The sequence below is a fragment of the Ovis aries genome, chromosome 1, assembly GCF_016772045.2.
Source record: "Ovis aries strain OAR_USU_Benz2616 breed Rambouillet chromosome 1, ARS-UI_Ramb_v3.0, whole genome shotgun sequence".
In the NCBI taxonomy this organism is placed as follows: domain Eukaryota; kingdom Metazoa; phylum Chordata; class Mammalia; order Artiodactyla; family Bovidae; genus Ovis; species Ovis aries.
The window spans coordinates 70,737,597-70,762,139 of NC_056054.1; the positions used below are offsets into that span (position 1 = coordinate 70,737,597).

Sequence of the window (24,543 nt, forward strand, 5' to 3'; positions counted from 1 at the left end):
TCTTTTCCGGCAAATTATTTCTTTTCCAGCCTGCTAACAGGGATCCTTTTAAGGATTCCTACTAAATGGAGGCATTTCATATTCAGCTCCCTTAAGATACTGTCTTTCATTTGTTGAGTTGATGTCAGTATTTGCCTTTTTAGGGCTACCCAGGGTTTTTAACTTCCTTTTACAGAGTTTATTTAAATTTGCTGTTCCTTTTGATGAGTGAGGTGGGGAGTAGAAGATTGTTTCTTAGGGATTCCCTTTTCATTCTGTCAAACTTGAAGTGAAAGTGAAAATTGGTCAGTTGTGTCAGACTCTTTGTGACCCCATGGTCTGTAGTCCATGGAATTCTCCTGGCCAGAATAATGGAGTGGGTAGCCTTTCCCTTCTCCAGGAGATCTTCCCAGCCCAGGGATTGAACCTGGGTCTCCCACATTGCAGGCAGATTCTTTACCAGCTGAGCCACAAGGGAAGCTTAACAGTGCATTAAAAGGTATGTTTATGAAAATCTAGTTAGAGGGATTTCTAAGAGCATCTGAACCCCTATACCACCAGAAGTAGAAGTGTGCTTTGGTGTTTTCAGGAAGAAGAAAATGATGGCTTTTAAAAACTGGAAGGGCTTCATGATTCTAGGCCGCATTAATGAGAATACAGAGTCCAGGATTTGAAACTAATATTTCCATTTTATTAAACAGACCACATGAGAGCCTTGTACTTAGTTCTGGTGGGCATATTTAAGATGACCAGTAATAGTGATGGTTAAATTATAGTGTAACCTCTGGAACCAATGATTTTTTTCAAAGGCCACCCTGGAGAAATTTTCACAACTTATTGGAGAAAAGTGGGATGTAAAACTATTTTGTGTGACCCCCATATTATTTAGAAGACAGGAAGAAAAAGCAGATCGGTAAGTGACATTTGGTGGCAGGGTGATAGAAGTTTATTAGTGATACTTTAAAGACTTGTATTCAGATTCTACAATAGAAAAAAATTGAGACAGATAACTGTTAAACTAGAAAGTATCCCCTTTGGGAAGTCAAAAAACCTAGAAAACTCATACTTCTCAGCTAGAGGAAAAGTATATGTGAAATAATGTCAGGAAGCACACTAGCATCTGGTGCTCACTTCATACCAGCCACTGTGCTGCACATGGGCCTTGAGGGTTAACTTGACCAAAGTCCAGCTGCTAGCAAGCACCAGAGCTTTTGTTGTAACTTAGGTATTCTGGTGTTAGCTCCACCTATATCACTATTTTACCCTGTCCCCTAAGCCAGATACCTTAAATTTTCTGTACCTCTCTCTTGATTTTGGTTTACTATCAGGATGTGGTGGCAAGGGAACAGGGTGCCCCAAGAAGGTAGGAGGTAGAATTATTGTACTACAATGAATTGTTTGTTTAGTATTGAAGAGACTGGATACAGTTGTTTCACAAAAAGATATATTTTCATATGACTATTTACATTTTTCATATTTAGTTAGAGAATATCATACAACTGATATCTTCAGTTTCATGCTTTTAAACTCTTCTATTTACACTTATCTGACATGGAATTAAAACTGAAATGGTCATATACCTCAGTAATAGAAAGCAACCAGCCAATATAGCTGGGCCTTCACTTAAATTTGCCGATCAACATTAGCAACAGTTACCTTAATAAATTATCATTTATTTAAAAATCAGTAGTAATTTTAAACAATTCATAAATAAGTGTGCTCTGTGCAATTTACATGTTTAATATCCTGTGGATACTAAAAGCTGTATATTGGCAGATTTGCACATTATTACTTTATCAAATGATAAGCTTTCTCAGAGGAGAAAGTGGATAAGCTTGAAATTATATTCTAAGCTTCTCTGGAGAGTTATCAAAACTCCATCTGCTTTACAGGAGGAGGTTCCAATTTACGTGAGAGGGCAGTTAAAATCTGATTGAATTTTTCGTATCTCTCTGTCTGATTGACTTGTGCACCTTTGCTGCCCCAGAGCAATCTCATTTGGAATTCAGTCTTGAAGACTTCACTCATTTCTTCATCTGGTTGAAAACCTAATAAAAACAAAACCAAAAAAACTTCAGTTCTGCTTGAAACAGTGTTGAAAACAGACTGAAAACTTGTTTAAAGTAGGATCAAAATGAGCATCTCTCAGAACTTAATCTTTCTGTATAAGGAAGGGGAGAACACCCCTCACCCCAAGGATCTGAGCAACTTCAGAGAAAGAATAACTAAGTCACTAAGAGATGATAGAATAACATTTGTGTGCACAACCATGGGTTGTAGTAGTGCAGGAGTGTTCAAGTTTTTTTTTAAAGCTTTATAATTTACTTGTCATGATTCACCCTTTTTTAAGCTGTAGAGTTTATAGAGTTAAACATCACACCATTTAAGAACCCTAGAAAATCCCTCGTACCTCTTCTCAGTCAATCCCAGAACCTACCCATACCATTAATCTGCTTTCCATTGCTATTTTGCCCTTTCTAGAAATTTGATATTATTCCATATTGTTGCCTGTTAATAATTCCTTTTTATTGCTGAGTAGTATTCAGTTATATGGATATACTGCATTTTGTTTACTGAGTGGTAAGACATTTGAATTGTTTCCAGATTCTGGCTGTTATGAATAATGTGAACATCTGTGAGTAAGTCTTAGCATGGACATGTGTTTTCGTATTTTTGGAAGTGGAAGTACTGGGTCATATGGTAAATATGTTTACTTTAAAGAAACTGTCGAACTCTTTTCCAAAATGTCTGTACTGTCTTATATTCTCATCAGTAACATAATGAAGAGTCCATTTGTGAACTCTGTTGTCATTCTAGATAGTGGTGGTGGCATCTCACTGTGGTTTGATCTTATATTTCTGTAATATCTAATGCTTTGAACATTTTTCCATGTAGATATTTGTCATTGTATATCCTCTCTGGTATGGTGTCTATTCAAATCTTTTCTTCTCATTGAGTTGTTAAGAATTCTTTATATTCTAGATAATAAGTCCTTTATCAGATGTATGTTTGCCAAATACTTTCTTCTAGTCTGTAGTGTGACTTTTTGCTTTCTTAATGATGTCTTTCAAAGAGCAAAATGTAAGATTTTGATTTATCAGTGTTTTATGGTTCATGCTTTCTATGGCTTAAGAAATTTTGCTGGACACAAAGAATTTCTATGTTTTCTCATAGAAGTTTTACAGTTTAGCTCTTGTATTCTGAGTGTATTCTATGAGGTAAAATTGAAGGGTTTTTTTGCATGACATTCAATAGTCTAGCACCATTTGTTGAAAGATTACTTTATCCAGTGAATTACCTTGCCACCTTTGTCAAGAAATAGTTAACGATCATGTTTGTGCCCATTTCTTTTTTTTTTTTGGGGGGGGGGGCCCATTTCTTAACTCTGTTTTCTGTGTAAGAGATCTGTTCTACTTATGGCCAAGGATGCCCTCAGTCAGCTCTGTCAGAGCAGGGAAAGCCTCTAGCTCGAGTCATACAGGCAGATGTTTCTCATCCTTGATTACTGCTGGAGCAGTTGGCTCTGTCATTAGATATAGTCCCAGCATCTAAATCATAGTCTCTTGGTGGTGGAGAGGATAACAGAAGCCTTCTCTTTCATTTTTCCATGTAGTACCAAAATATCTTTGGCAGATAACCAACCAAAGGCCAGATGACAACTTCCATTCATTGAGTTAATCTGCTTTAAGCCCCTATCCTGTTGGTGGGCAAATTTCTGCCCTTACTGGGTTCACAGTTAATTCCAGCAGTAAGAACTTGCTGTGAAAACCTGTAGCAGGATCAGCTGAGAAGTATCAAATACCTTTAAGGTGATTTGCTGTAAAACAGCTTAAGACATACTTTTCTCAAAATCCACCCTGATATATTGGCTTAGGGAACATCTAATGTACTATACTTACTGGTTCTGTATAAGCAGGCATTCTAATAATATCTACTGACTTCAATTACATATGCTTTTATTATTTGAGCCACCAGGGAAGCTCTTATAATTAGCATCTGAGTCCTATACTGCCAACCCTGCTGAACTTTCTGAGGAAAAGAAACCAGTATGACCGGTATGTATTGCTTATACCTATAGCAGACATAGTGCAAGTTGTTTAGTCCCAAATTCTGTTTCTGAATTAACAACTTTGTTTTAGGTCGAAATACTGGGCCTCTCCTGCCCCATATAGTTCTTAACCTTCTGGATCAAACTGTAAGTCCTTGAAGAGTGTTAAAAATTATACAGTGGTGAAGAGATAAGGCCCTTATTCTTGTACTCGCTTCCTAAGTGGTCTTTTTGCCTACAAGCTTCAGCCCTCTAGCCTTCCTGCACAAAGATGCCAGACTGAAACAAACCTAACCATGTGATAACATCTTCTCATGTTTAAAACCCTTCACTGGCTCTTCCTCAGCCACAGGCCTACATGGAAGGCCTTCCCACCTCTGTCCCCCTCTTTGTTTAGCCTAGCTGGCCACTCCTGAAGACACACGTTACACTAATCCAAACCCAAGTTTGGATCAGTGTGCTTGTGGTTTGTGCTATTCTCCAAGCTCTCTCAATCTCAGAGCTTTGGCTTATGGTAGACCCTCTAATGCCAAGAGCAGAGGAGCTCATGTCCCAGTGTGTCTGGGAAGAAACAAGAATATAGATAAGTCCAATAGAACCCCAACTCCTCATCTGGGCCCATCATGTTTTCTAATTATTATTAGTGGTACTAATGGTAAACAAACTGACATTCTTTATACCACTGACACAAAAGAAGAGAAGAAAGATCCTTAAGTCAGGTAGGAATTAAGAGTAAGTAATACAAGAAATGGAATTCCCAGGTCTTAATCTTTCCTACTTGGTCTTTTTCTAATTGAGAGCATTGATGCTCTTTTCATTTCTTCATTCCAATTACTGTGCAGAGTAGAGAGCAGCTTAACCAAAACCAGCTCTTACCGGCCAGGATCCTCTCAGCATTCATCCGGTAGCTGTCTGTAGCTTCTGCCATGAGTCGGGCTGTTGCCAGATGGTTCAGCATAATCTCACAGCTTTCATCGTTTTTTTCCCACATGTCAGTTCCTTCAAAAGTGACAGCCTCACGCTCCATTAAGGTCACAAGAGGCATCAGCAGTGGGACTGATACATTGTTTGGGGGAACACATGTGGACTCTGAAAAACAGGGGCAGGGGTAAAGTTCTCCACATCATGGTTTTTTCCCCCCAAGTTAAATGCAGAGAGTTCCAGTTGAAGATGGCAACACAGGAGAGTCCTGGGCTTACCACCTTCTGGGGACACAGTGAATCTGTGGCTAAGTATGGAACAACTTCCTCTGGAAAAAAATCCGAAAACACTGCATTGTGCAAATAAGAGAAGACCCACATCAAAGCAGGTAAGAGGGGCTGGAAGACTATCACACTATAAACCCTCTCTCCTGGGGCAGTGACCCACAGTCAGGAGGGAACTCAAAACCTGGAGCTTCAACCTGAGGAGCAAAGGGCTTGAACTCCACATGTAGCACCCCAACTTTTAAGACAAGCACCTGAGATACAAACCCGCAAAACATTTAACTTTGAAACTCAACACTGTACCTGTCTGTAAGACCCCAAGGCTATAATTGTCTGAGAAACAGGTCTTAAAGGGCTTACAAGCTTGAACTCACCTGATCCAGGGCTCGGTACAGAGGCAGCCAATTGAGAGGTGCCTAGGTATTATGCAAATTAGGCTCATTTGCCAATATTAAAGTTTTAGCCTGAAAGACAGGCTTCTGCTTTGGCATACAACTAGGGCTTAGGAGGCCATTAGCAAATGGAAGCTGATAGATGATGCAGTCTTTGTGTGCTGTCTCTGCCTTGCTCCAGCTCATTGATATATCCTAGAAAAGAGCTTACACCTTTGTCCAGCTACCTCTAGAACACTATACATTGCCTAGCTCTGAGGGCCAAAGGGGCTTATGCCCATGGATCCTATAGGACTGTAACCTTTATAATGCCACAAGAAAAGAAAATTATAGGCCAGTATTTGCAAACTGAATTCAGCAATACATTAAAAGGATCATATGGATTAAGTGGGATTTATTCCAGGGAAACAAGGATAGCTTAGTATTCACAAATCAATATGACATACTGTGTTAATAAGATGAAAGAAAAATAATTTGATCTTAATAGACACAGAAAAATCATTTAACAAAATCTGACATCCATTTATGGTAAAAAAAAAAAAAAAAACTCCCAACAAAGTGGGTATAGAGGGAATGTACAACAACATAATGAGGCCACATATAACAAGCCCATAGCTAACATCATACTTGATGAAAAGCTAAAAACTTTCCATCTAAGAACAGGAATAAAAGGATGCCAATTCACCACTTCTGTTCACACCATACAAAAATAAACTCATATGACACAATACCATAAAGCTCTGAGACAAGAATATAGGCAAAACATTCTCTGGCATAAATCATAGCAATGTTACCTTAAATCAGTCTCCCAGGATAGTAAAAATAAAAGCAAAAATAAACAAAGGGGGATCTCATTAAACATGTTTTTGCAAAAGAAACCATAAACAAAATGAAAAGACAATCAACAGATGGGAAAAAACATTTGCAAACAATGTGACCAACAAGGGCTTAATTTTGAAAATATACAAACAGCTCATACAACTAGCAAAAAAAACAAATAGCCCCCTGAAAAAATAGGCAGATGGCCAACAGATACATGATGCTCAATAGATGATGCTCAAAATTGCTAACTATCAGAGAAATGTGAATCAAAACTACAATGAGGTATCACTTCACAGCGGTCAGAATGGCCATCATCAAAAAAGTCATAAATAATAAATGCTGGAGAGAGTGTTGAGAAAAGGGAACCCTCCTATACTGTTGGAGAGAATGTAAATTAGTGCAGCTACTACAGAGAACAGCATGGAGATTCTTAAAAAACTGAAAATAGAGTTGCTATATGATCCAACAACCCCACTCTTGGGCATGTATCTGGAGAAAACCCTTAATTTGAAAAGATGCCTGTACCTCAGTGTTCATAGCAGCACTATTTACAATAGCCAAGATATGGAAGCAACCTAAATGTCACTCAACAGATGAGTGGATAAAGAAAGATGTGGTATATGTATGTACACAAAGGACTACTACTCAGCCAGAAAAAATGACAATGCCATTTGCAGCAACACATGGATGGACCTAGAGATTATCAGGCTAAGTGAAGTGAGTCAGACAGGTAGATTCTCATGATATCACTTATGTATGGAATCTAAAAAAACATACAAATGAACTTATTTACACAACAAGGTCCTTTTGTATAGCATAGGGAACTATAATCAATATCTTGCAATAATCTATAATGAAAAATATTAAATATATAACAATTATTTTGCTGTACACTAGATTTACACATCATAAATCAACCATAACTTCAATTTTAAAAGATGCATATGTGTGTATAGACACAATGGAATATTATTCAGCTATTAAAAAGAAATCCTGCCATTTGTGACAACACAAACTTGAGGGTATTATGCTAAGTGAAATATGTCAGACAGAAAAAGATAAATAGCATGTGAACTCACATGTAAAGTGTAAGAAAAACAGAAACACCCCTTGAGCTCATGGATATAGAGGACAGATTGGTGCTTGCCTGAGACAAGGGGAGAAGTGAAATGGTTGGAGGGATCAGAAGGTAGAGATTTCCAGTTATAAAGTAACTCCTGGAGATCTGCTATATAACGTCGTGACTATAGTGAATACTGTATTGCATATTTGAAAGTAGCTAGCAAAGTGAATCTTGAAAGTTCTCATCAGAAGAAAAAAAAAATTCTGTACCTTTGTATTAGGTACTGGTCTTATTGTAATCATTTTGCAACATAATCAAACATTGAACCATTATGTTGTACACCTGAGGCTAATATGTAAATTGTACCTCAATTTACAAAGTTAAGCTCAAAATGAAGTGACTGGTACCCTATGTCTTGTTTTAGCAACTGAATACCTACAAGCAACTCTGTCATCTGATAAAGGCTTGATGACTCATTGACAATCCTGCAGATAACTTGGAGCCTTTATAACATGCCCTGCTAAAAGCTTTGCTCAAACCAGAACAGATAATGACACTGCCAAGCAGCCCCCAGGCCGCCTGTCCTGACCCTGTGCTCACCTCTGCCTTCATGCAGGATTTTGCTGAAAGGCTTCAGCTGTTTCTCATAGAGGATGGCAGTTTGTGTGTACTGGTGCCGCAGAGCAGTCCACGTTTTTTCTAACCGTGTGATCTGGAAGAAAGAAAAGTGTTATAGTTTTGAAAAAGGCTCTTTTAAAAAACTATCTTGGTGCTTAAGTTTTGAAATGGATGATAGATGGACATGATAAAAACTCAAAGCAGTTGAAAGGAGAGTATAGAGAAAAGCTAATCCCTACTCACTCCCTGCTCCATGGTGCTCTCATGACCCATTAGACACACACATACCTTTTAAAATAAATGCATATCATACTATACACATATTTTCCTGTTCCTTGTTTGGAAGTTATTTCACATAAGTACATATAGAACAGCATACAACAGTCTTGTTTTATTAAGCCTCTAGTGGTCCATTTATGCATAAACCATAGTTTAGCTAATTTCCTATACATAAGAGCTTTATGACCAACCTAGATAGCATATTCAAAAGCAGAGACATTACTTTGCCGACTAAGGTCCGTCTAGTCAAGGCTATGGTTTTTCCTGTGGTCATGTATGGATGTGAGAGTTGGACTGTGAAGAAAGCTGAGCGCCGAAGAATTGATGCTTTTGAACTGTGGTGTTGGAAAAGACTTGAGAGTCCCTTGGACTGCAAGGAGATCCAACCAGTCCATTCTGAAGGAGATCAACCCTGGGATTTCTTTGGAAGGAATGATGCTAAAGCTGAAGCTCCAGTAATTTGGCTACCTGATGTGAAGAGTTGACTCATTGGAAAAGACTCTGATGCTGAGAGGGATTGGGGGCAGGAGGAGAAGGGGACGACCGAGGATGAGATGGCTGGATGGCATCATGGACTCGATGGACGTGAGTCTGAGTGAACTCCGGGAGTTGGTGATGGACAGGGAGGCCTGGTATGCTGCGATTCATGGGGTCGCAAAGAGTCAGACACAACTGAGCGACTGAACTGAACTGAAGAGCTTTAAACATATTTTTCTGTTATAGAATTATCTCAAAGATTTTGCAGATGTGCACAAGTAAGAGAATATCTGGAGGATAAATTTCCAGAAGTAGAACTACTGGGTCAAGAAATAAAATCTTGATAGGCATTGCCAACTGTCCTCCAGAGTTTATACTGATGGAAGGATGTAGAATTGTGATCTTAAGCATTTTAATGTTACTTTTAAGTAGTAAAGTCGGAGACATACGGAAAATTGCCTAGGCCATATGATGCCACTGCTCATTTCTTTTCATTTCTTTGGAATTGTTTAGTCCAGACCAACATATGCCACTGACTCTGACTATCCTAATAGTCCCCCATTCACACCCTAAAACCAGCTGTCTGATGTCTTCTACATGAAACAAGGAAGGGGGAAAAGGGAACTAATATTTAGGGAATGAGAGCCAATTCTGTCAGGTATTTGAGGAATTTCATTTAATCCTCACAGTGCTCTATGAGGCAGTACTTTGACTTCATTTTACAGATCAGAAGACAAGAGATTAGGTAGCTTGGTCAAGTTTCACAGCTAAATGGCAGAGCTGAGATTCATTTCCTTGGCCTCTAAGAACTCCCTGTGTATTCCAAGAGGAAGGTGAGAAAGGTTCACCATCAGCAGGTTTGCTGGGAAGGGGAGGATGTGGCTTACTTCCTCCAGCCACCCATGATGCCATTTCTTCTCATGCCCCCTTCGTCCCTGCCCTGAAGCATCTGCCCTTCTGAAAGGAGCCCTTGTTTCTGGGCTAGGCCCATCTCCTGGATGCTCTCTCTTGATACCAGAAACTAAGAGAAGGCAGCACAAATGGCTGTAGTCCAGGGTCAGGTTTAGATGATACACATAAATGACATGACCCTCGTCTCTGGTTTTTTCCTGGGTCTGCCACTCTCCACACCAAGCAGAGCCCTGAGCACTCTGGAGGGCTCTGTCCCCTCATTGCTCAAGTGCTGCAGATTAGAGTATGATGCTGCCGTGGGACGGGGGGACCACCTATAAAGGCATGTTCATGCGCTTTGGGGTGAGTCCCTAATTGCTGAGCGTGATGTCATGGACAGCAACCATGTTAATGCCACAAATTCCCCTTCACTACTCTCAGGGGAAGCTCTGGGCTGGGAAGCTATACGACCAGCTAGCCTATTAGTCCTCAGAATTATAGGCAGTTTTGGATAAGAGGAAATAAACATGATGTAAATTAGAAACACCCAAATGAAAAATGATAACTCCTGTTAGTAGTTGAAGTCAGTATATCATGAAAATACAGCATGAAAATTTGCTTATTTCAAATACCCAAATAATTTCAGTGCATCTAAAGAAATTTGAAAGTTTTTAGACTATTATAATTGGAATTGACCCTTCTCAAAATTTCCTGGTGAAAGCATGAAGTGTTTCAGCTTCTTGTTTGAAAGGTGACCTTGGTTTCATATAAGGAAATTATGTTCTTAACATGCAGGATTTCAGAGAATCTGGCTGGCCGCAAAATAGCCAAGCTAGATGAGCAGTGGCTTTGGTATTACTGGTTGCAGACTGGGTTTGTGGGACTGTGATCTCATACGCGAAGTCGCTGAGCATCTACCTCTATGAGGTCCACTTGGCTTCAAAAACAAATTTTCAGTTTCAGACCTCATCCTAAAAACAGACTGTCAAAGCAGATCAATTCAAAGTGCCTGATTTCAGAAACTCTGCTTTAGGGGGTTGTATGACAAATGAGTCAGGAAGCTGAGTCTTTTAACAGGAGAGTCTCTTTTAGATGACCTGAGGAACCTACTTTGAGATAAACCACTTTAGGGATCCTCAGAGATCAGTTCCCCAAATGTCTTGGTTTCCCAGTTATAACCCCAGACAGCCCGCCTGCCCAGTGACCCAGATGGAAGCAGTCTTTCTTACACAACACACTTGAGCCAGACTTAATCACCCTAACCAGTTCTTCAGGAACATTTTTGAGGATGTTCTTGAGGCTGACTTCTTATTTTACATCACAGACAAAGTGTAGGCAGTCAGCGATTATCTGCTGTCTTTAAAAACAGAGGCAGAAACTTGCAACACTGCTCTTGTTTGCCCCCTAATCAAAGCAGCTTTCACTAAGACACGATTTACCTTTTGAATTGACTAAAGTCACCTGTGGTTTGCCAGGCATGGACTTGAAGACCACTTTGCAGAGCATTAAGTACACACAGGCCCACAGGGCTGTACAAAGCAAGTGGAAATATACCTGTGGCATTTCCAAGGCCTTCATGATGGCTGAGAAAGAATAGAGGTCCCCCATGGAGTCTTTCAGCTCCACTGCCACCTGGATGATCTTATTGAGGGTGGCTGCTCTGTCCTCCAGACTGCCCGTGCAGCCCAGAATGTCCACTGCGATGCCGATGGCCATCGTGTTGTGTCTGAAAGGAAGGAGATGAGCAGTCAGGCCTAGGGCTAATAGGACCAGGAGGAAATGAAACCAAACTGGCCAAGGAAAGGACTGGCTTTGCACCATTTGCTGCTGTCTTCCTGAGACACACTGGCAGCTCACACAGTTTGGTTGCTGATTGCAAAGACAGATCACCCTCATCAGGGTGACTGCAGAAGGGCCTCAGTGGGCGTCCTGTGGAGAATCAAAAAGGACAGATACCCCAGGACATGGTATGTTCAGCCCTGGAGCAAGGGGCATGAAAGGACCTTCCTGTGCTGAAGCTGCTCAGGAGTGCACGTGGCTCCTTGTCCCTCTCACCATGACAGGTCCATGGAGATGCCAGGTCCCCAACACACTGAGGAATCCTTTGGGAAGTCCCTAAGTCCCCTGGACTGGGGGATGGAAGGGACAGAAAGATGAGATAATATGCTTGATCCAGGAAGACAACATGGATGTGAGAACAAGGGATGAGCTAAGAATAGAGTGGCTTGGGTCAAGGGGCCAGAAAGTGAGTGGGAATTTGGACAAAGACTCAACAGTGAACTGGCAGGATTTCGCTGTTAGGTCAGACCCTCATAGAAAGAAATCTTGTGTCTACCAACAAGCCTCCCTTTTCTTATCCTGAACGCCACGGGTCAACTGCGCAGACCCAGAACAGGAAGCAGAGTGGTCTTTTCTGTACAGACAATGGTACGGATATGAATGGGGTCACAGAGAGGTCTCCTTCCTGGTGGCAGCAGTCTGTAAACCTGCCTCTCCCTCCCTCTGTGGCCCAAGAATGAGCATTCCCTACCTTGGGCCAGAGTAAAAGTGAAAGTTGCTCAGTCACGTCTGTCTCTTTGCGAACCTATACAGTCCATGGAATTCTCCAGGCCAGAATACTGGAGTGGGTAGCTGTTCCCTTCTCCAGGGGATCTTCCCAACCCAGGGATTGAACCCAGGTCTTCTGCATTGCAGGCAGATTCTTTACCAGCTGAGCCACCAGCGTGGCCTTGGGTAAACTTCTCTCCAGGCACTGGTACGAGTACTGAAGGTGAAGCGCTAATTCACAGCTATGGTCGCTACAACATGACTTGCCTCTGAAACTCTGGGGCCACCTTGTCCTAGAAGTTCACAGCTAAGGATGATATTCCACGCTTCCTGTGCTGGTCTCCTCCTCACTCTTCTAGAGCAAAGAGAGGAGTGATTCATCTAGTGGCTAGCATTACCAGTTTCTCCAATGATTTTTAAATCAGTAACAGGCTCTGCTGTCTCTTGAGTGTTTGCACATGTGGGTGTGCAAGGTGGTTGCTCAAAGTGTGGCCTTAGGCTGTTATCTGACTGCTCCACTCCCCTAGTTCCTCATCTCTAAAATGAGAACAAGGGCGCTGTTGTGAGAAAGACTGTGTGTGTGTAAAGATAATTAAAGTGCCTGGCTCAGCAGTACCTAGCAAACTGCAGTTGTTACTACACTGGTATCTATGTGTGCATTTCTCCCTCTGTATGTTGGTCCCTTTTGCCTATCTCTATTTCCTTTATCTTTTTTTTGCTAATTTCCTGTCTTTCTTAATCAATGGATCTTTAAAATAGACTTAAAGTGTATTTTTATTACGTTAAACTTATTGAAGAGTTTTGTTACCCATTTGCAAAGTGTTAAGGTTGAGATGAACATTTTAGCTGTTTAATAGTAAACTAACTTCCTATGTTGCCTTCAGTTGATTCTTTAGTCAATGATTTTTCCTATGTTTTAAGGACCTTAATAAAAGACAGGTTCTCTATTTCTTTAAGACCTGGCTTTATATCAATAGTTACTTGGGTAATTATACCCATTCATTCGAACAACATTTGCCTCAAACCTCCTGCACACACCGCCTTGGGAAAAACAGCTCAGCAAGGCAAGTGTGTGCAGAAGCTCCTGAGGTGGGTAGGAGGCACAAAACATTTCAGAAGGACATCTCCACTCACTAGGCTTGGAAAAGCCTCTTGATGAAAGTGAAAGTGGAGAGTGAAAAAGTTGGCTTAAAGCTCAACATTCAGAAAACGAAGATCATGACATCCGGCTGCATCACTTCATGGGAAATAGATGGGGAAACAATGCAAACAGTGTCAGACTTTCCTTTTGGGGCTCCAAAATCACTGCAGATGGTGACTGCAGCCATGAATTTAAAAGACGCTTACTCCTTGGAAGAAAAGTTATGACCAACCTAGATAGCATTTTCAAAAGCAGAGACATTACTTTGCCGACTAAGGTCCGTCTAGTCAAGGCTATGCTTTTTCCTGTGGTCATGTATGGATGTGAGTTGGACTGTGAAGAAGGCTGAGCACTGAAGAATTGATGCTTTTGAACTGTGGTGTTGGAGAAGACTCTTGAGAGCCCCTTGGACTGCAAGGAGATCCAACCAGTCCATTCTGAAGGAGATGAGCCCTGGGATTTCTTTGGAAGGAATGATGCTAAAGCTGAAACTCCAGTACTTTGGCCACCTCATGCGAAGAGTTGACTCATTGGAAAAGGCTCTGATGCTGGGAGGGTTTGGGGGCAGGAGGAGAAGGGGACGACAGAGGATGAGATGGCTGGATGGCATCACCAACTCAATGGATGTAAGTTTGAGTGAACTCCGGGAGTTGGTGATGGACAGAGAGGCCTGGTGTGCTGCGATTCATGGGGTCGCAAAGAATCGGACACGACTGAGTGACTGAACTGAAGTTTAAAATGGAGGGTGGTTTATATTAGACTCAAACACAAGGATGTCACCTGATCCTGCAGGACTGCTATAACCTTTATTTAGTAGACACATTGTAATGGAGAGAACCACTCCCCAGGCCCTAGCAGGTAGATCCCACAGGTCAGCTCTGGATGGGGAACAAAGCAAGGAGCCAGACCCCAGGCAGGCGGCAATCAGGAGAAAGAGGAAATGGATGTAGACAAGAGTGGAAGTCAGAAAATAGAGAGAAGCCACAAGCCTGCTGACCTCAGCCTGGGCACCCATAATGCATGCCCAACACAGCTAATGAAACTGATAAAGTAAGGCCTGCAGGGCTTCCCTGGTGGCTCAGTGGTAAAGCATCCACCTGGCAATGCAGGGAACATGAGTTTGATCCCTGGTCTGGGAGGAACCCACATGTTGCCGAGCAACAAATCCCACAGGCCACAGCTATTGAGCCTGTGCTCTAGAGCCCGTGCTCCGCAACAAGAGAAGGCACTGCAGTGAGAAGCCCGCACACTGCAATGAAGAACAGCCTCCACTCGCCACAACTAGAGCAAGCCCACACAGCAATGAAGACCCAGCACCGCCATAGATAAATAAGGCCTGCAACCGGGGAGTTTTCAGTCTGAAAAGTATCAAAAGAGAAACAGGTACATGCCAGCACAGCTGGTCTCTGCTGAAATAATGACCATGGGCCCAGACCAGGAGGGAGGGCAGATGAGCGGAAATGAGAGGCCAGGCCCCTGGGGCATGGGGAGGGAGAGGATGCCTTGGAGAGCAGGGCTGGCCTCTAGAAGAGTGAGCAGGGAAAGTAGGGAGATTCAGAAGTCAGACCTACCATTGCCCAATGACACTGAACAATAAGCTGACAAGCATGCCTGAACAACGGCAGCAGGGCCATGTCCTGCCCTCCTGCCTCCCAGGAGTCTTCCATTCTGTACTCTGGGTGTTTCCTACGGGAGGCACCTGCGGCCGTGAAACCACAGCAACAGAGGCACTGGAGCCATTTTATTTGCTTCATAGTCGGGTAACCTTGAAAGCAGCTGTTACCAACTCTCCCAGGCCATTTGAAATGGAGTGTTTACTTTCCAGGGGCTAGCGGTAGTCTAGGACTGCATGTCCACAAACCACATGTGGCTCTATACTTAAAATGCTGAAGAGTAAAATAAAACATTTCATCCTTCAGTTGCCACATTTCAGGTGCTCAGTGGTCACCAGTGGCTAGTGGATGCTGTCAGGAGATTTCTGCCATCAGTGTTGTACTGGACAGCACTGTGACCCAGAACATCACAGAAAACCATGGGCAGGGGATGATGGTGCTAGGGCTCCGGCGTGTGAAGCATCACTGTCCTCTCAGGAGAAGCCAGGGCCCTGGCTGCCCACTAAAGACCACGCGAGTGCTGTGGCAGCCAAGAAGCTGGCTGGAAAAACATTAAAACTTCAGATAACAAAACAGTCTTGCCCAAAACAACTATCTTTTCACGTGTATCAAAAAGGCCAACTTCTATACTAATATGAGATTCTAGTCTCAGTTCAGTCCAGTTCAGTCGCTCAGTCGTGTCCAACTCTTTGCGACCCCATGAATCGCAGCACACCAAGCCTCCCTGTCCATCACCAACTCCCGGAGTTCACTCAAACTTACATCCATCGAGTTGGTGATGCCATCCAGCCATCTCATCCTCTGTCGTCCCCTTCTCCTCCTGCCCGCAATCCCTCCCAGCATCAGAGCCTTTTCCAATGAGTCAACTCTTCTCATGAGGTGGCCAAAGTACTGGAGTTTCAGCTTCAGCATCATTCCTTCCAAAGAAATCCCAGGGCTCATCTCCTTCAGAATGGACTGGCTGGATCTCCTTGCAGTCCAAGGGACTCTCAAGAGTCTTCTCCAACACCACAGTTCAAAAGCATGAATTCTTCGGCACTCAGCCTTCTTCACAGTCCAACTCACATCCATACATGACCACAGGAAAAACCATAGCCTTGACTAGACGGACCTTAGTCGGCAAAGTAATGTCTCTGCTTTTGAAAATGCTATCTAGGTTGGTCATAACTTTTCTTCCAAGGAGTAAGTGTCTTTTAATTTCATGGCTGCAGTCACCATCTGCAGTGGGTTTGGAGCCCAGAAAATAAAGTCTGACAGTGCTTCTTAAAAATGTGCCTCACTACTTCTACCTTTCTAATTTCTAAATATCTGACGTGAGTGGGTTTTAATAGCCAGCCAGGGCCCTGGCTTTCCATGAGAAGAGGGCAGTGATGCTTCAGAGGTCGGGGGCCTGAGCACCTCATCCCTTGCCCTCTGATGCCCCATTTGTCCACACTTCAAAGAAAACACTGTTCAGACCCTGTTCTTCCCAACTTCCCCCACAAACCCCCACTTAATTCCTAAAGCAGACAGACGGGCTGCAGCTCAGGCTGGAGGAAGTGGCATGGCATGTCCGCTCCATCTGCCTGCAGCACTGCTCCCACCCCAGGCTAGAGGGGTGGTGGTGACCTGTGCTCCAGGGCTGAGCCTCTGCCGGCTTCTCCATCTGCCCATGCAGCAGAGTCGCGAATGTGCTATCTATTCCCTGATTTCCTCTGCCTCCTGAGCTTCTCCAGGAATTCTCTGGTCACGGCTTCTGGGAAAGGCCTTCAGGGGCCACACTTCCTCGAGCGAGGTGGCCCCGGGGCAGAGGGTACCTGGCCTCTCCTAGCTCTGAAACCTGTAGCTCTGACAGCCTGCGGAGTTGAAAGGACCGGAAGTACAGAGCAGCACTACTCACCTTTCAATGATGTCCAGGCGCAGTTGGTGACCGTAAGGCAAGGTGATGAGCTCCAGCCCCGAGTTCACGCCCATGTTCTTCCTCATCTCTTCCGAGACTTCAAGTATCCTCGCGACCTGTCAAGAACACAGGTTGAAATGAACTGGACCAGGACGTGGGCTTGCTGCAAACATGGAAAGAAATACACTGAACTGGGACACTGTGGATGCACTTGACTTGCTGCACTTCTTTTTGAGCAGCAGCATCTGAAAATACAGTCTGAATACACTATTTGGAGGCTTTTGATACATATACTGGAATGTGAAACCTGGCAGGAAAGTACCTAGATTGGTCTGCAGGTTTGGCGTCTCTGCCTGGCCCGAGAATGGCATGGTTTTTCGAGCTTTTGTCTGCCATGGCTGGATCCTGCTGCTGGACTTGCCGCCAACAGCAGGGCTGTGTGTGCACGGAGCAGACTGATGCCCGGCAGTGGAAAAGTGGAGCTGCGTCCAAGTGCCACTCTGCTGCAGGCTCTGCCGTTCACGTTCTCGCTTAACGGCAGGGCTGGCTCCTATTACCCGTAATTACGCCTCTCCTGGGCTCAGTAAATGCACTGTGCATCTGGAAACTATTAGAAACATGTACGGCTATGTGAAACCCGAGGTCTCAAACACACCCACTTCTCCCCCTGAGAGGTCTTCCTTAAAGAAAATCTGGTTTGTTTGTCCCAGTCAGCACTCCCCATCTCAGTTCCAGTGTGTGATCACAGCTTATTGGAATCAGGTACTAGTTAACCACTTATAGTTATTACATTACCTCCAAATGCTACAACTGAGTCAGGGCATCTCTAAAACGGGGCTGGTGACACTCACAGAGCACTGATATGTTGATACTAACAGTGCAATGAGCAGATGTGCGTGTGTGCTAAGTCGCTTCAGTTGTGTCCGACTGCGACGCTATGGACTGGAGCCTGCCAGGCTGTCCATGGGATTCTTCAGGAAAGAATCCTGGAGTGGGTTGCCATGCCCTCCTCCAGGGGATTTTCCCATTAACCTGCATCTCCTGTGGCTTTGGCACTGCAGGCAGATTTTTAACTGCTGAACCATCAGGGGAGGTCCAACTAGCAGATATAACGGGTCAAACCATCCTTGGACATGTGGCAGGCACAGGACAATTCCTTTCCTTGTTCCTGTGGAGTTGTCCTCCACGATAATTATCCTAAGCATATGAAGAGTCCAGGTGTCTTCACAACAGTCCACCAAAAACATCTGGCAGTTTAGCTGATATTAACCTTGACCTTTAACTTCTGTAGTTGAGCAAAGGCACCACCATCAGCCCTGGGGAGGAGCTGTCCAGTGCAGACTCCAGAACAAGACAGGATTCATCTGCTCTCAGTTCCCCCTTCTCTAAAACAACTGCTGAGTTTACCTTCCTCAAGGACTTTGCCAAGGATCAAATGACCCTAAAACTCGAGCTGTTTACAAAGCCAAATTATGAATCACTGGCCATGTGGAAGGGGGAAGAATTCTGGCCCGATCTCTGGAAAGAGATTTAGGCCTTGACCATGGCAAGGCAGCCCAGATGCACACCCTGGTCACCTGCAATCACACACTCTGCTTGTTTAGACATCTGCCCTGTCAGAGGCTCCAAACCTAACACATTCAGTCCACACACACTCTGTGTAACCGTCAGAGGCTTGTCATTGATTCACTTTTATTCTGGAAGCTGTATTCCCCTCTTGCCTGTTTTCCTTCCGTGTAAACATGCAGTCCCCTGGTCACTTTCCTGACGTGTTACCAGGAAATGCCAACACCTGGTTGCCCCAAGGCTGAGCTCTGGGACAAGGGGTCCTGAGGTCACAGTGCAGCCTGGATTAGGTCTCCTGGGAAAGCCTGGGGCCATGATGCTCAGAAAGGGAGAGGAAGGACGAGCACTTCTAGAGGATTCACTGTGAGCTGGACCCGGCGGGGCAGGATGACGCCCATCCTCGTGAGACCCGGCTGCCTTCTGCTCTCCTGATCTTAGCTATCCTGGCTCTGCAGGGTCTCCTAGTTCTGTCCACTCTTCATCCGACTGCCTGGGGAATGGCTGCGGTGACCCAGCGGAGCCCCGACGGGCCTGGCTGGCCTTCTTCCCAGCTGTCAGGAACCATCTACCGAGAAATGAGGCCGCCATTTCGGTTGCCCTCCGTAGAGGACTCTGATGGGCACTCTGCACTTACGGGCCTATCTCCTTCACTGGACTGCAGAGTGCCCTGAAGGAAGCAACCTGGAAGGAGCCCAGAAATAGAGACTTAAAGAAAGACAGATTTGCCAGGCCCTCCCCCTGCAGACCCCATTTCCCTCACTACCCATCCAGAGTGAATCCTCCATAAACCAATACCCCTCTCTCCCATGGTTCTTGGCCTCAGTCTCTGCAAGTGTGCGCTGCCTGCCACCTGGAAGATGCTTTTGTGTTCTGCATCACCAACTCCTATTCAGCCTTCAAAGCTCATCTCAGAAATCCCCACCCTGACCCCTCCCTCCGCTATGTTTGAGACCCTACCTTGGAGGCCCTGCAGAGCATTTCCCACCTGGACCGTGATCCGAATTCTATGTCACTGTCGCTCCTGCCTCTCCCACCATGACCTGGCCTGACCTGACCTGGCCCACAGTTGGTGTTCAATCAAGGCTCAATACACAACACTAGGGAACTGTCACTCAGCCTCAGTCTGGGGCAGGCACTATACGAGGGCTTTAGTCTTCACAAACACCTGGTTTGTGGCGCTCTTCTCCCTTTAGAAACTCTGCGAGGCAGGGGGAGGTGTTAGACTCAGATGGCTCACCCCCAGAGGCCAGGCCCTTGGCTACTGGGGCTGTCTCTCTCTAGCTTCTGCAGAGACAAGTGGGTAAAGCAGGGTGTTACCCATACACAGGGTGGGAGCAGCTCAGTGGACGCCCACCCAGCCCCAGCCTGCGGAGGGGCTTACCCTGCTGCCTCCAGGCACTCAGGACCACCCACAGCCCCCACAGGCTGGACTCTGGGCACAGGTGGGAACCAGCACTTGGGCCCTGGATGCTGCCCAGGCCAGCTCTAAGCTTCCGGGTGGGTTCGTCTGGTTGCAGTTAGAGTCAGTTCGGTGATAACAGCCTTTGTTTTACTTTTTAGAGACACTCTTGCTCTGTCGGCAAAGCCCCGAAGTCAGTAGTTCAGGAAGAGGATAAGGAAATGAGGGAGGAAGGAAGACGAAACAGCTCCGCCCTGGGGGCTGGGGGTGGGCTCATCATCAGGGGGCTCCTGCTCAGGTCTCTGCCTCGCTGCCTGGGGGTTCCATCCAGCACCTCTTCCAGGGGTGCCTAAAGGCATAGGGGGGAGTGGGACCCCCACCAGGAGGACAGAATGCAGACAGAGAAACAGAACAAAGAGGAGGCTACACATTCCTTCAGCTGAGAACAGATTGCCAAGGCAGTGGGAAGGTTCCAGACTCTCCTGTGAAGACCAGTCTGGCCTCTCACCTCCTCCTAGACTACTACCAAGTCCTGCCTGAGAACACAGCGGGGAAGCATTCATTTCCTCCCAGAAATTAGGCTGTTCTGTAAACCCAGACCCATGTTCCTACAAGGAGCTTCCTCCACCAAGAACTCAGACAGGCTCACACCAGGCTCCTGGCCTGCTGGTGTGGTTCTGCCGTCTCAGATCCAGGGTCTATTCATACTAACTAGAACAGGAGACTAAATCCTCTTCCTGTCCAAACAGGTTTAGCTCCCTCTGAATGAGGTAAGGTCTTAACAAGGAAAATTATCTGACCACTTGGGGCCCTGCCCAAGGACACCCAGTGAACCACACAGACAGTCCTTGTTCCTCCAACACAGCCCCATTCCTGGCAGCCTCTCGGCTGTTCGCCCCCAAACAGCCAGCGCCTGCTTAATATTCCTCAAGACAGCTTTGGGAGGTCCCATGCATCCTGTGAGCCGCCATCAACCAAGGAACTCCCTGGGGAATGCTTAGAGATTAGATTTCCTGCCATGATTCATGACCCAGGAAATTTATTTAGGAAAACCAGTTCCTCAATAAGCCCTGACCTTTGAAGCTAATTGACTTCACTGAGCTACAAATGAAAAAGGGCTTTAAATCTAAGGCCTCATCTGTTGCTCAAATGAAGGGATCTCTCTCCTTATATTGAGGGGTGGGCTGAGCACACCCCAGCCTTAAATGCTTGCTTTTGAGAAATTACTCTCTGAAGGATGAGGCTGTCTTGGGGCCAGCTATGAACAAAAGCCACCCATATCTAAAAGAAATGCATCAAAAATGATAATTTTTTTTAAATGATGTTGATATAAACAGAGGTTTACACAGTCACATGGAAAGATAGTCAGGCTATGTTGTTCCATGAAAGACAGAAAAGGTTTAAAGTGGTGTGCATAGGCCTGTGGCATTTCTGTGGTAAGCTGAGACATGCATGCGATTATTTACGCATCTATTGGCGGGACAAATGTTAGCAACGGTGATCACCAAGAAACTGGATTTTGTGTGGTTTTCATTTTTTCTTTTCTCCTAATCTGTATTGTGTAATTTTTCTAAAATGATATCTTTTATAATTGTTTTATATTTTTTCTGAACTGAGCAAGTAACTTTAAAAATTTTACCCTAAAGACCATTTTCATAACAATAAAAATAAGTATATAATGTACACATGTGGCATATAATGAAATAAAAACCACGAAGTCTCTGCTACTCCAGAAATTCCATATTCATCTACAATCTACCCTTCTTTGGACTTGACTTCACCAGTTCTGATGGAGTTGAGGCAGGGGGAGAACTGAAAATCTACACAAGCTGGGAGAAGGGCACGGCAGGGGTTGGGGGAGGAGAGCAGGGCCCTGGGTGGCCCTGTATCCTTCTGTCCCAGGTGAATTTCACAAGTTTCCTGCCTGGGCAAGGGTTGTCACAGCCTGGGTTCCCACCCCTTCAATAAATCCCACACCCAGGTCATCATCTCCATTGTCCTATGAGCAAACAAGTCACAAGGTAAGGCAGAACGAGGCCCAGACAGAACCCCCTGCCAAGCATCTGGAAATCCCTCCGCACCTACCTTGCAGTCCACACTGAGCAAGTGCTGGGCAATGACCTTGGGGTCATTGTTTGTGAACAGTTCTTTTGCACGCTTCAGCATCGAAGTTTCCAGGGGCTTGTTCTCAGGAGGAAGCAGCTTTGACTCAAAGTCATTGGGCTTGAATGAAGAGGTGGTCTCTAGTAGGGGCATCACAAATGTGTCCTGGTCCTCATGCCCTGTGTCCCCTGGGGCTGGTGGCAGCTTCCAAGGCCTTGTCCTGTCATCATCATCAAGGATCAAGTAGCTGGTGTCAGAGTTCCGGGTGCCCAGCCTCCCATTCTGCTTCGCTGTCAGCAACTCCACGTAGCTGTCCTGGGCACAGAAGGGCAGCCTAGATGCCCCATCATAGCCGGCTGCCAAGGCTGGGTTCAGTTCACAGTAGTTGGCTTCAGAGTTGAGCCAGATAGATGGAGATGGGGGAGCTTTGAGCAGGGGTGCCTTGCAGGGCTTGGGGGGCGGCTTGGGGCATAGCTGGCTGTCTGAGCCCCTCAGCGCCTCCCCTGGCCTAGCGTCTGAGGAGACCCTCCGCACCACAGCTGGACTCAGAGTGGGCTCGCTGCCCGTCCTGAACACTGGTGAGTTTGGGCAGGGGCTTGTGCCCACACCTGGGGACTGAGGGGGCAGCTTACCACCTGTGGAGGATAACAGAGGGTCAGAAAAAGCTCAGCTGTGAGGAAAACAGAAAACAGACAAAATCCGAGTGACAGCTTCTGGCCCTCAATTCATACCCTAGGGTTTTTATTTTTACCCACAAAAGACAAGCCAGTATGACCACTGCAGGTCTGGTCTAGAGCAGTCAAGAGCATGTCAAGGGCATAGGTGGCCCCACGCCACTTCTTGGGGAATTCTAAATCCTGGTGACTATCCACAGCTGGGCAGCAATGCCATTTTATGGTCACAGAAAGTTATACAGTCAAAACAGGGAAGTACATCGAGCTCGGAGGGCGGTGAGTAATCTAACCTTGCCGTAAGAATCAAGTCTTTAGTCACATAGTGTAAAAGGAGGAGGGCCCTGAGTCACTCTCAGAGCCAGAGTGGATCCTGCCAGCTTTAAGGAAGAGACAGAGACACATGGGGAAGGGAGAAAAAGATGCTGAGAAAACCCACTTTCAAGTAGTTTATGAAGCGGTGACAGGAAAAATCACCCTGTGGTTCCCCAAGGGAGGTCCGTTACAAAAATAATGAAAAACAATCCCATTGTCTATTAACACAATTGCTTACCTGGTTCCCCCACATCCCACACCATCTCACTCTTCCAGCTGTGACAGCAGAATGGAGAGGAGGCGGGGTTTCCACCAGGAGCCCCAGGACTGACCCATTCTCTCTCTTCCCAGGGAGGAGACTAAGGGGAAGGTGTGTTTGTTATGATGACCAGTAGTTTGCAGTTGGGCTCAGAGTCAGGAAACCTAGGTTCAAATGCTGGCTTCACCACTTACTAGATAGATGTATCTAGACAGGTCAATTCTATCCGCCTCAGTTTCCTCGCCAAAAAGAGGATAACCATGCTCACCTTTAAGGCTTCTTATGAGGCTTATAAAGCTAGCACACATTAAGCACCAGGCTCTCCCGGTGGCTCAGATGGTAAAGAATCTGCCTGCAATGCTGGAGACCTGGGTTTGATCCCTGGGCTGGGAAGATACCCTGGAGAAGGAAACGGCAATCCACTCCGGTATTCTTGCCTGGAAAATTCCATGGACAGAGGAATCTGGTCCATGGGCTCACAAAGAATTGGACATGACTGAGTGACTAACACACACACACACACACACAGAGTACATGGGGTTGCAGAGTCGGACACAACTGAGTAACACACACACAGCACCCAGCTCAGTGATTCGCATCTGGATACAGTCCTATGAACCCCTCAGCCTCCAGATGTGGAGTCTTATGTCTTTCCCAAATAAGGTGACCAGATGGAGCAGGGGAGATAGCCTGCAGAAAATCAGGGGAACACCGTCACCCTCTTCCCCCCAAATCCCCAAAGACCTACCAATTGGCAGGTAACTTTCTGACTGGTGGGCTTTGAGGGACAAGGCTCTTCTGTCCTGCATGTGATCCAGGCAGGCTGGCTGGCTCCCACTCTTCTCTTTATTTCTGTAGCAAAAGACAAATAGGGCAGAAACATGTCATTAAGTCGTAAAACCTTTAGGCAACGTCATGGAAAGTTTAAAAAAAGAAAAAGATTGCTCAGAATGAGAGTGCTCCCATATAGCCTAAGAGTAAAGGAATGTTGGCTGGAGGAGGAAATCACTGATTAGTGATTAGTACATGACTGTGCCATGGGCTCCTTGCCGTGTCCCCAGGACCCATCCAGTTAGATCCCAGGCTGCTGCTTCTGAGTCTTTCCATCCTGTTAAGCAGAGCAGGGTAAAGGTTTCAAGATACTCTCAGGAAAATCTGATAAGCTGGAATGTGTACTTTCAACAGCGCCTGAAATTACAGACCCAGGAGGAATGTCTTGTATAACTAACACATTTTCCACCAAGCCTCACAGTGTCACAGTTAGGAAGGAGGCTGT

General features: G+C 45.2%; 1 protein-coding gene across 8 annotated transcripts in view; it reads right to left on the minus strand.

The window, feature by feature from the left end:
* Positions 1–1,406: 1,406 nt before the first annotated feature.
* Positions 1,407–24,543, minus strand: part of BCAR3 (BCAR3 adaptor protein, NSP family member) — a 222,219-nt gene continuing 199,082 nt past the window's right edge. For all 8 annotated transcript variants that reach the window (XM_060411939.1, XM_042251091.1, XM_042251086.1 and 5 more), the window contains 7 exons: positions 24,016–24,119; positions 22,005–22,657; positions 16,955–17,070; positions 11,329–11,500; positions 8,110–8,221; positions 4,904–5,116; positions 1,407–2,027 (listed from right to left, as the gene is read on the minus strand). In XM_060411939.1, coding sequence (XP_060267922.1) covers positions 1,849–2,027; positions 4,904–5,116; positions 8,110–8,221; positions 11,329–11,500; positions 16,955–17,070; positions 22,005–22,657; positions 24,016–24,119 — 1,549 coding nt within the window. In that variant the 3' untranslated portion in view covers positions 1,407–1,848. The remainder of the gene's footprint in view (positions 2,028–4,903; positions 5,117–8,109; positions 8,222–11,328; positions 11,501–16,954; positions 17,071–22,004; positions 22,658–24,015; positions 24,120–24,543) is intronic.